The 12240-nt window shown below is 53.1% G+C and overlaps 1 protein-coding gene across 2 annotated transcripts; it reads right to left on the bottom strand.

Moving 5' to 3' along the window:
- Positions 1–5984: 5984 nt before the first annotated feature.
- Positions 5985–10578, bottom strand: proca1 (protein interacting with cyclin A1). 2 transcript variants are annotated; one of them, XM_086164463.1, is made up of 5 exons: positions 9748–10524; positions 9522–9654; positions 8567–8812; positions 8172–8306; positions 5985–8096 (listed from the first exon to the last, which is right to left on the bottom strand). In XM_086164463.1, exons 1-5 carry the CDS (start codon positions 10205–10207, stop codon positions 6272–6274), a joined length of 2799 nt encoding a protein of 932 aa, XP_086020589.1. In that variant the 5' UTR covers positions 10208–10524; the 3' UTR covers positions 5985–6271. The 2 variants fall into 2 exon arrangements, with proteins under 2 accessions (XP_086020589.1, XP_086020590.1); XM_086164464.1 differs by lacking the exon at positions 8567–8812 and having other exon boundaries at positions 9748–10578.
- Positions 10579–12240: the final 1662 nt, after the last annotated feature.

Genomic DNA, 12240 nt, shown 5'->3' with positions numbered 1-12240 from the left:
GCCAGGTGTTACGTGTGAAGCACAGTCGTCGGGTCTCACCAGGGATTGGGCTCCTCAGAAGAAAGAAACCCAGAAGTGAACATGATCTTTTTATCAGCCCGTCTGAGCCACGTGGTTCACACAGGAAAAGTCTCACACACACGCCCACAAACCATACGTTCAGGAAATTTTCATGCTAGCGTACACACACACACACACACACGCACACACACGCATACACACGCACACACACACACACACACACACACACACACACACCATAGAGAAAGCCCTAACCCTGTAATATAATAAGATCACCAGCATTCAAAGAAACAAGAAATGTCACCAAATTTTAAAATGATATTGCCATATCAAACTGTGCGGTCACTTCATCTCCTCAGGCTTCTGAGGACATCGCTTCTTTTTCTCTGAGAACATTGCAGTATTTCTTCTCACGGATGTTTAGTGGAGGAGTCCGGGAATATGGTGGGAGAACAAAATCCTCAACAAATGCAGTAATTTGATTGGATTGTAATGATGTTTGAATACTATATTTCAGGAAGTGGTGCTCTTTCTGCACACACACACACACACGCACGCACGCACACACACACACACACACACACACACACACACACACACACACACACACACACACACACACACACACACACACATTGAAAGCCTCCACCCATAAAGCAGATGACAGCACTGCTGCCAATTGTGAGCTCATCCCTTTTAAGGACATTCAGCCAAAAGGCGACACCTGCCTCCTCAGAGGCAGCAGGAAGAGATCTGCTCCCTCCATCGTCCACTTTCTGGGACGGAGAAGCCTCTGCGATCCAACGCTGACTTGTGATGTGACATTTGCTTACAGCGCGAATATAAAAGTCTCAAGTAAAATTCTGAGCGGAAGCGTGCGGCGTTCTTTTGTCTGTGTAATCTCCGTCAATCAAGGTGATCAGAACGGGAAGTAATGAGAGTTTCAAACACCACCCCCAGGAAGCAGCGTTTCAGAGCGAGTCTTTAAGGAATGTCAGATGTTCCTTTTCTGTGTTCCTCCTGTAGCTCATTTGACCCCCAAGAAATAAAAATGGCCGGCGGTATGTTTCGGAGACGTGAAAGCCTTTGACTTTTTTCTTTTGACAGCTTTTTTCACGGCTTTGACGTCAATTCTTGATTATCTTTCGTGGTCCGCGTGTGCGCAGCGAGCTGCGGGTGGGGGATGGTGCGAGGCGCTTCGCCATCCCAGCAGCGAATGTGCAATGTGCTTGCAACAACAGAAATTTTGCAAGCAGAGGAGAGACGGGCCTGTGTCCTCCATCGTCATGACAACCCTAACCTCAGAGTCACACCATGAGAGAAAAGAGGAAGTGGGGGAAGGGCTGCACACGCAAACTGGGGAAAGGATGTGTTCGCGGCGGGGATAAGACGCCCGGCCCAGCTTGCAGCAGCCGACCACAAGAAGACCGAGAACAGGCCGGAGACGCACAAATGAGACATCTGAAGCCGTCCGGGCGGACGAGGCCAGAAAAACCCAAATGTCTGGAGAACGCACGCAGCGTGACTGTGCAAGCAGCAGATTATCTGAGCCCCGTCGCATCTATTCCTGTGCAGAGGGGGATTATATCCAAAGTGATCTCCTCCAGGACTTACAATGATATAGATAGCAGCAAACAAACGTAGGATCTAATGGCAGCGGTGGGAATCAGCTGACCCGCGGGTCCTTCCGTTTCACTGTGCAAAAGAGACAAAGAAACGAGTTCAAGGAGGTTGCAATGGCCAGAGGAGAGTGTCAGGGGTGAGAGGAGACCATCAGCCAAAATGAAAGGGAAAGGTGAACAAGAGGTGCTGGGTGGTTTGGAGACAGTGGACCCCAGGAGGAGACAGAAGGCAGAGCCGGAGGCAGCAGAGATGAAGACGTTGAAGTTCGAGGAGTCCAGAGGAAGGATAGTAGAGGATGCAGGAATCGGACGGAGAGAAGATTTATGGACGTAGGAAGAGAGGACATGAAGTTCGTCGGTGTGAGAGAAGAGGGTCAGATGGAGGAGGTGGATTCGCCAAGGCGACCCTGAAGGGAGCCGCCAGGGAAACGAAGGAAGAGGATCCTTTCATCTCACTGGCCAGACATCCAGCTGAGGTTCATGGTCCCAGAAGATCCAGTTCTGTGCTCTCTGCCGACTCGGAAACGATCGCCCAAAGCTCGTGAGAGGTTGTGACTGCAAGTGCTCTTGCCCTCAGAACCAGTGTTGATGGCGAATTTGATTGAGAACTTGGACCTCTTCTTTGAGATGACGGAGTGAAAGCCGCCGCGCTGCTCCGAGCACTGGAGAACCTTCATTCAAAGAATGCTTGATTTGCTAAAGGTTGCGGGAGAAAGCAAAGAGTTGGCTTTGAACACAAACCACGTGCCTTAATCACGTCTGCTGAGTGCTGCCCTTTGGTGGACACCTGGCTTCCAGACCCCTCCATGTTCTTCAAGCTTCAGACTTGGGCCCTCAGACAATGAACAATGGGCCGCATCGATTCTACGGGCTCTCCTGGGATCTCCTGGGATCTCCACACATGGCTCCGGGCGGCTTCTTCAACTGCTGCCTCATTACCATCAAACCAAATATCCACATAATAATCAGGAATCTGGACCTCAGCCCAGGCCTCAGCGCAAACCTCAAACCAAATCTGCTCGATATCAGTAAAGTTGAACATAAAGCTGGAATTGAATGGGAATAATTGGTTGTATTTCAGTTCCCGGGTCAATAAAGCGAGATTCCTTCCACGTGTGGAATCGATCAGGTCGGTCCCTCGAATGTCCACTAGGTGTCACTAAAGCGCCTCTGGTGTGCTGAGCTTTATTCAATCGGATTCATGTTTGGGTTTGAAGGAGAGCAGACTTTGTGGAGACTAGCTGAACATCACTAAAGAGATTACCGGTCATCACTGCAGAAAGGGACACTGGGTTAGCTTGAGCCTGACCTGGTCGGCTTACAGAGGTGTTTCCTCAGGACAGGAGAGGCTGTGGGCCGAGGTGGAGGAGGCTCCTCTTCAGCGCCACAAAAGCCATTCCACCCGCACCGGTTTGTTTTGCTCCGCCAATGCCTCCTGTCCCAGGGATGAAGATAATCGGTTATTGGATTCTTCACTTGATAGGACGCTGCGGAGCGCGGCGTTCCCTCATTACGCCTTTACTGAGGGGGGTCCCTCCTGGCCACCCTCCAAACCTCTCAGAGACCCTGCAGAACAAAGTGTCCTCTAAAAGCCTATCGTGACCCGCAGCAGGCTGTCATGACCTGGAGGCTCTTGCTGGATTCCATAACATTCTGCACATTTCTATCAATGAAGCATTTGAATTTCAAATTGTTAATGCAGTTTTCACCATTTAAAGATCATATTTCGTGATTCGTTTCAATACTATCATTTTATATTCATATACTATATTTCATAATGTTATATTTTTAATTCAGGTAAGATTCATTTGAACAAGCGGGCTCTAACCAAGATATCCGTTCTCAAGCCTGGAAAATGCTGATTACACAAGGCTGTATGTTACCGGGAGCCTGGTTGGGATTTACAGGACACCACAAATAAAAATTTAAAAATTTTGTTAGACAGTAGTTCATTGCTTTAGTTAGTTCAGGTTTAGCCGTTATTATTTCGAGACTATTTGGCAGCTGGACAAGGAAATAGATACAATGTAAAAAAGGTTTTCTTCAAGATGGAACGCTTAAATTGTAAATTTTATCACACTTCAGTGACTTCTCTACACATGCCGTGCCAATATTTTCCATTTTAGCCTTAATAAAGTTTAGCAGCACGCATTAATTGGTCTTTAAAGGCACAGGTTTCACCTTGAAATTTTTTCCCATTCTGAGGTTTGCTTATTCGAACTTACCTCTGTCACACTTAGACATGCTGCTTCCGGCCATGTAGCTGTAGCCTTTGAAATCCTGAGCCGAAGCCCCTGGACATCCCGGTGCGGTCGGTCCGTCAGACCCCCTTGCACCCTGTCAAGAGCCCAGCACCGTCAGTACCTGGTGTTTGGAGCGCTCGCAGCAGACCCTTTGCGTCAAAGGCTTGCGAGCGGATGAACCGCAGCTTTGGAGGGTCGGCCCGTACTGAAGGTTTACTTGAAAACACAGAAAATCAGCCGGAAGAGGGTGGACCTCAACACGGGTTCTCTGCCCTGTGTCGCCGGACCATGGACATATCCTATTGACAATCAGATTTATTTCACACCTACACTGTCACATTTCCTGAGAGAACATCGCCGGGGTTCTGAGCTGCTCTGCTGTTGTTTCACTCAACGGGCCGCGCAAGGAGAACTTACAAGGCCGCCGAGCTGGACGATGAAACGCTCTCCTATGGAGCTGAATGAATGTACGAGGCCTGCGGACAGCGGCTTCAAAGCCAGCCAGGAGGAACAGCTGTGGATGAAAGCCCTCCCCGCCCGATGGGCCGGCAGTGCTGTCGGTCTACGCGCTGAGGAGCCGAACGTTCCTCACACCTGCCGTCGCTCACCCGAGCAGCCTCGCCTGCAGCCCGATCCGATCGCCGCCCCGCTGGTTTTCCTTTCGATTCCTGATTCTGGACTCTCTCCCACCAATCCCATCCAGACCTCGGGCCGAAGTGAGCGGCTCTGACGGAGAGCCTGCGCGCGGTCAGGCGTTTGGGAGCAGGAAACCCAGCCTTCACAACCACATTACCTGTTTTTGAGGAGTGTGATTTTGCAGTTATGAGAAGAGACCGTCTCCTCCAGTCCTCTCCTGTCCGTCCGTGGAGAGACGGAGGTTTAGCGTTCCCCTCGAAGACCCCCTTGCTTGTTTTCATCCGTCCCTTTTGAATCGCAATTGAAACGAAATAAGGAAAAAGAGTCGGTTCAGAACCAGCTCAGAGTCACGGACTCGGATTCTCTCTCAGTTTCTTGAAGGTGGCGTGTGCGATGGTGTCCAAGCAGTGCGAAGTGCAGGGCAATGACGATTGGCTGTTCAGCGAGAGGTGAAAGTTGGTGAGAACCGTGTGACTTGACAAACTGATTCCATCCAAACGGAAGGAGCCGAACGTGCGAGCGGACATTTAAAATCTGAAGAAAAGCCTCAGTGACGTGTCTGTTTCACTCTGCTTCGTCAGATGTGTCTGAGTCAAAGCTCTTGGACACACATCATTGTCACGATGATTGGGACTAGAGATCATTCTTACTGGTGCCTGAGCACTCATCGTTCTCAGATCAATGTTAAGCCTGCATGTTGGTGACATGAGCACGAGAGGGCAGGGTAATGATGCTATTCTGACAGGTTGGAAACCTTCAAGCAGAAAGGATTGATTGCAAGTGTTACTTGACGTTAATCAAGTCAAAATGGCTGGGAGTCCTCCAGAGTTCAGGGGAGCTCTGGTCCAGCTTCCCATCATTCAGTGTAATAATAATGATAATCATTTATTCTTTATCTTTATTAATTCCTCGTGGGGATATTCGTTCTCTGCAATGACCCGTCGTGGATGAAGCTTGAGCAGTACGCTGCAGTTTGGGGTTCGGTGTCTCGCTCAGCAACCCCTGGACACGCGAGGAGGAGCCGGGAATCCAACCAGGAATGCTTGGTTCCAAAGACGATCGCTCGAACTCCCGCGCCGCGCCGCCTCCTCCGTCTTCATATCATCTCACTTTGGATTTCAGGCTGTTGGGACTTTTCAGAAATGATGCAGGCATGTGAGCGTCAGCTGACCCGGAGGATTTTGGCCTCCGTGTGGGATGTGACGACCCTCGGCAGCCAGAGGAGAAAGTATCGTGCAAGTGGGAACCTAATCCGTTGGGAGAATGTGACCCCGCCTCGAATCAGGCCGGGGGCGCTGGCTGCAGGGCCGAAGTCCACCCTGAACAAAAGAGCACAGTGCGTTGGACGTCTCGTGTTTCTTGGCTCCTTTCCCGCCGAGCCGCACCGAAGGAGCGGCAGAGAGGGAGGGCCGGGGGAACCGTCGATGAAACGGGCCGGAATTGACCACACTGCTCAGCTGAATGCGTTCGCAAACTTTATTTATTTGAGCGAAAACCGGTGTGAGACCTCGGCCTCATGATGAGTACATCTACAGGTACGAACACTCTGGGAAGAACTTTAGAGTGGGATGTCAGCAGAGTTGCGTTCGCAACAGAGGACGCCGTCCTCGCTCTACAATCATTCATGATTTACGTGCATTTCTGAGATTCAAACCTGAAAAGACCCTACTGTGCAAGATTTCAGCGCGCAAGCATCTCATCTCCGGGAGCTAGCTACGGTCAGGCCTATGTCGTAGTGGTCGCGCCCCGTCAGCCTCCTTGGTGTCCGGTGGTCATCGCAGCTTTCCGTCTCTTCTTCCAGTACAACTGCTTCCTCGCTCTCTCCATGGACAGCTGGAGGGGGCTGACGTACGGAGCAGCTGAGGTGCTCACGCGGGGACTTGGGGTCTCAGAAGAAGGTGGATGGAGGCCTTCAATTGTTCTCTCTTTGGCCGGCGAGGCTGCGAATGCCGATGTTGTGCGTTCACTGCGCTCAGGGAGAGGATCTGCGTATGAGAAAGCAGCAGGCTCAGCTTCTTCTCCGGACTTCCGGCGCCGGCCGGCTGTCGGCTCGTGACTTTGCGTCTCATGAGCAGGGACCGTTGAAGAAGGCAACCATCTTCTGCCGCTGGCCTCTGAGTCCTCCCTAGGTCTGTGGACCTCCGTAGGTGGAGGGCCCTTGGGTGAACCCCTGGCGGACAGTTTCTCCAGAGAATGGAGCGCATCTTCAGAGCGTTGGTGAAACTGTTGAATTTCAACGGCAACAGTAGAAAGGGTTTTCCTCCTTTTCTTTCCGAGTCCTTTCTTCTTTGGACGCTCCCCCTCCCAAACCCTGGACGAGCTCACAGCTGTAGCCCAGGGGGGTTTTGAGCCTCTGGAAAACTCCGAGAGCCACGACCAAGTGACAGCGACCGTTGACTCCCCTGGGGAGGCAGAGCTGTGGGCCACAGTCACCGGAGCAGATTCTGAGACCTCCATCCGTCTGCGCCGTCCCTCCTGGCCTCTGGTGTCCTCTGAGCCCGTCCTCTTCACTACGGGGGGCGCGGGGGGGCGGCGGGTAGGCCTGCTGACGGCTACCTGCTCAGCAAGGCTTTGCAGCTCAGGTGATGGAGGTGAGACATCACGTGATGGAGGTGTGGTATCAGGCGATGGAGGTGTGGTAGGAGGGGATGGAGGTGAGACATCACGTGATGGAGGTGTGGTATCAGGCGATGGAGGCGTGGTATCAGGCGATGGAGGTGTGCTATGGATGGTGGGGGTGGTAATGGTGTTTAGATCCTTTGTGATTGTCATCATCGGCTGAGAGGCGTCTGCTTTAACCTCCTCATAGAGGAGACGGCCTCCTGTCTTCTTTTTCTTCCTATTCCTCAGCCGCCTCCCTGTGGCTTTTTGAGGAACGGCAGCAGTTGCTTGGGCTGGTATCTTCTGGAAGGTTGCAGGTGGCCACGTGGGAAGGATCTCCTTGTCCTTGGCCGGTTGGTCTCTCATGACCTCGTTGGGCCTCTCCTCGGACCCCCCGAGCTCGAGCTCCCTGTCACGGAATTCGCTGGTGTCGCTGTTCGACGGCTCCGATCTGCACGACTCACCGATGAAGTTATGGAGAACCTCCACTTCTTCTGCTCTGCTGACAGAAGTGAGAGGCGTTGCCGTGTCTTCCAGCTTGACGATCAGCATAGAATTCTTCTTCCTCTTGGCCCCACTTCCCCTCTGGTCTTTCTTGCTTTTCCTGTTCTTGCCAGCCTTCGTTGTCTTCTTCTTTGTCTTTGTCTTCATCTTCTTCTTCTTCTTCTTCTCCTTCTTCTTCTTCTTCTCCAAATGTTGTGACTGTCCCTTGTCAGAGTCGGCAGCGGAGCTTTGGGAGGTGGAGACAGTGGCGAGCACCTTGAAGAAGTCCTCGGCAGCTGTGACCACATTTCTGAGGGAAGGCTCTTCGGGGCTCGGCCTCGCCATCGGGGTTGTCCTCTCCGGCGTGTCCTCTTCGTCGCTCCTTCTTGGAGGAGCGATGGTCAGTTCATCGATGACATCGATACCGCCGTAATCGTACGGGACGGCTTCTCTCAGTACGGCGACGGGAACCTTCTCGTATCTCTGACACCTGCGGGCGGAGGAAGCTTCAGAGTGGGAACCAGCTGAGAGGGTAGAAAAGCCGCCTCAAGGCAAAGATACTCACCCACCGAACCACTGCCTCTCCACACAGTGCTCCTCGTAGACCAAGTCGAAGCAAGGAGCGCCGATGACGTTGAAGAAGGCCTGACCCACCACCCTGGAGGACGTGTCGTTGACTTCTCGGAGGCACCTCTTCAACCTGCAGGGTGACGGCCAGGAGCAGAGACTCTGGTTATGGTCCTACCATAACCTACCCAAATCCCGGGAGAAGAATCATCTTTGGATTTTTTGAGTCTCTAAAAACTTTTAAAGAGTATTAAATCACCCAAGATGCACCTCTCTCTCTCTCTCTCTCTCTCTCTCTCTCTCTCTCACACACACACACACACACACACACACACACAAACACACACACACACACACACCCACACACACACACACACACACAAATGCACACACCCAGTGAGTCTTTCCCACGATGTGAGTTCCCCCCCTCTCCTACAAGAGAAGGTGGCAGTGCTGGATCTGATCCCAGTTGGACGTCCTGGGATGGGTTTCCTGTTAAACCAGCCGGCCCTGCTTTCGTGCTGCTTCACGCCGCTCACACACCTGCCGAGGGTGAGGCTCCTCCACGCTGGGCCAGGACCACATCCAAACCTTTCCCTCATACCTTCTGACTCACACCAGCTTTTACTTTGTGACAAACTACGGTTTGGTGGAGGAGGGAGAGAAGGAAGGGGAGGAGGAGGAGGAGGAGGAGGAGGAAGAAAAGCAGGTGGAAGAAAAGGAGGAGGAGGAAGAAAAGGAGGCAGAAGAGGAGGAGGAAGAGGAATAAAAGGAGGAGGAAGAGGTGGAGGTGGAGGAGAAAGTAGAGGAGGAGGATGAAGAGAAGGAGGAGGAAGAGGAGGAAGAGGAGGAGGAGGTAGAGGAGGAAGAGGAAGAAGAGGCGGAGGAGGAGGAAGGAGAAGAGGAGGCAGAGGAGGAAGAGGAAGAGGAAGAGGAGGAGGTTCAAGGACGAAAAACACCCACTCACTCTACACGGCTGTGTGATCTGAGAAGCCCTCAAGTCTGATCTGATCATTAAACACCACCATTACTAACAGGAGGTCTACATGAACACACACACACACACACACACACACACACACACGTACATACACACATATATATAAAGGTGTGTGTGTATTCAAGTGTGTGTGTGTGTGTACACACTTACGTGCACACACACACACACATACATATGCGTGTGTGTGTGTGTACGTACATATACATAATCTTATATATAGACACATATGGATGTAAATCCATATGTGTCTATCCATCTATACAAACATCCAGATAGCATGTGTATAGAATGCTCTCATGTCATGGAAGGTGAGTGTGTGAGGCAGAAGGTCGGAGAAGGTCTCCTCACTCGTTGTCGCAGGCGCAGTGGCAGATGGAGTGCCACTTGAAGTTGGTGTGTCCGTACTTGGTGGAGAAGGCGTGGATGACGTGCGGGCAGTGGTCGTGGGCGCGACAGCAGCTGTCGGTCTCGGCGAAGAACCCTGGAGAGAAGGCGGCGGGTTTAGACGTCCCGGAGGACCTGCCGCGGTCGCCGAGGTCTCCTCGGAGGTCCTGCCGGGACCTTCGGGACTCACCGAGCTGGTCGCTGTGGTCGGCGATGTTCCCGGCTCCGCACCACAGGGTCCCGGGGTACGTGAAGCCCCTCCTGGACCTCCTGACCACCTTCTCCGCCCCCCGGGGTCTGCACGTCTGCGCGACTTCGTCCATGTGCGCGAATCTTGCGCGGAGGAGCCGCTCGTCTCTCCGCTCCTTCAGGCCAGACCCGCACTCCCGGGCGAAGGCCTTCACCTGCGGCGGGTTGAGGGTCACCGAGCAGCCGAGGAGCTCCCCGGAGGGCCCGACCGCGGCGCGCACCAGCCGGGCTCCGTCCAGAACCTGGTAGAGGACCTTCTCCCCCGCGGCGGACGCCTTGGCGCAGACGGTGCCGTTGATCATGGAGAAGACCCCTTCGGCCTCCTTCTCCGCTTCCCGGAGGTCGCCCCTGGCGAACGTGTCGTCCAGGTAGGACAGAAGGACGAAGAAGACCGACCACATGATGCGCGGAGGCCCTTTCAGCACCTCCCGCCGGCGTGACAGTTCCACGCAGCCCTGCCGCTTTTATGGCGCGTCCGAGGTGCCGCGAGCAATAAGAGCGTGGAAGACGACCCGGGGAGGAGCCTCAGGAGAACCTCCTCGCACCTCCGGCCTGCCTGCGCGGAGCCCCACGGCTGGAGGAGCACGGAGAAGATGCCTCATCCCTCACTCCATCCTGCCCGCAGAGGAACCCGGGCGCGAATGTGTGGAGAGAAAGGCTTCGTCGCCTTGCACGGAGCGATGACAGCGAGTTACCTCCGACCCTCCCCCCCCAACACACACACACACACACACACACACACACACACACACACACACACACACACACGCCAACCCCTGGAAAGAAGAGATTTACTTTGGGAACACACAGGGAGGCGCTTCCTCCTCCCCGCCCCGTTTCCCATGGCAACGCCATGAGGCGATCGGGCCAACCCAGGGGGTGGGACATCTTCTCCTGCTTCTCCTCCTGCTTCCCCTGCTTCCCCTGCTTCTCCTGCTTCTCCTGCTTCTCCTCCTTCTCCTCCTGCTTCTGCTGGAGCAGCCGGAGGGCCCAGATGACCTCAATTGCACAAATCTCCTCCTGTGGAATGCAGACACCGCAGGACACGGCTCACACACACACACGCCTGTGAAGGGTTAGGTTAGGTTAGGTTAGGTTAGGTTGAGGCGCCGTTGAAGCCTAGCACCCCAGTAGATGTTCTGCATCCGTACAAAAGAGAGTGAAATCACAGCTGGCTTAACACCTGCTCCACTGATTCTCATCATTGTGATCGTAATAGAAGTATCATTATTTGTATGGTTATTATGACTACAATTGTTACTTTTTCAATCCGATTGTCCGTAATCGCCCTTAAAGTAAGGCCCAAATTATATTTCATTATTTCACAGTCTTACAGACACTTCTGCATCCACGTAAGTTTCGGTGTATCTATTATTCCTCTTCTTTTATTTTTGCAGTTTTGCTGGATTAGATGTTGGACTGAACATTTCAGGCCGTCTGGTGAACTCTCTCCAGGGTAAAAGAGGGCGTCGCTGCAACCCCCCGGCCGGACCCCCGGAGGAGGGCTGCCTCTCTTAATCGTCCCAGAGTTTTGTCACATGGCTGGTATTACGGCGAGCTCCGGAGGAGGAGATCCAGCCTCCTCTAGGCACTGGAATCGGATTGCCTGAAGGCGGAGAGAAGTGATGTCAAATCAGCAGAGGCAACATCCGATCGAACCTTGAGGGTGGGAAAAAGTTTCTCATGAAATCAAGTGATCTGTGCTGGCAGAATCCCGAGCACAGGGGCCCTAATCGCTCTTCCTGGAAAGATTTGGAATCCACGTGGAGTCCAATAACATCTGGGGAAACCGGATCAGACCTCGTCCCACTGCTCGGCCCTCAGGGCCCGCGGGGGGAAGCGAGGGGACGCGAGGGGACGCGAGGGGTCCGGCCAGCCAAATTTAGGAATTTTGGCATTCGAGCGATCACTCAGGTAATGAGAACCGTGCGAACATCGGGTCCGAAGGGTGCGTGCAGAACATGCTCTCACAGCCGACGGTCCCGACATGTAAGAAGGTTCTCGACGTAATCGTCCGGCCAGATATTCAAATTAGACATCGATGTCATCGTTCGTGCGCTTTATCAAATCCATCCGCTGGAGGTCGGCAGACCCCAGCGGAGAGGGGCTGCGCTCTCACGCCTCATTCAAGTGTTACAGGTTCTGAGTGGCTGAGACGCATCGAAACATCTAATATATGCAGTCTGCAGAAGCGCAAAGGAAAAAAATATTAACCTTTGGTCAAAACGTACAACGTACTTGATATGTATGAAGCTGAAGAATTCGAAATGTATTTTTCAATACGCAACGATCCCCTCGCCCCGCCGAGTATTCATTCATTATCTCCGGCCGCTATCCTGCGGTCGAGCCGGCAGGAGCCGATACCAGCTGACACTGGGCCAGAGGTGCCGCTCACCCCGGCCCCATCATATAGTGACATACAAATATTCACGCC

This window comes from Fistularia commersonii, chromosome 18 (genome assembly GCF_037954325.1).
Source record: "Fistularia commersonii isolate RoL2024-O1a breed Wild chromosome 18, RoL_Fcom_v1.0, whole genome shotgun sequence".
NCBI classification, from domain to species: Eukaryota; Metazoa; Chordata; class Actinopteri; order Syngnathiformes; family Fistulariidae; genus Fistularia; species Fistularia commersonii.
This window is presented reverse-complemented; position numbering and strand designations above follow the sequence as displayed.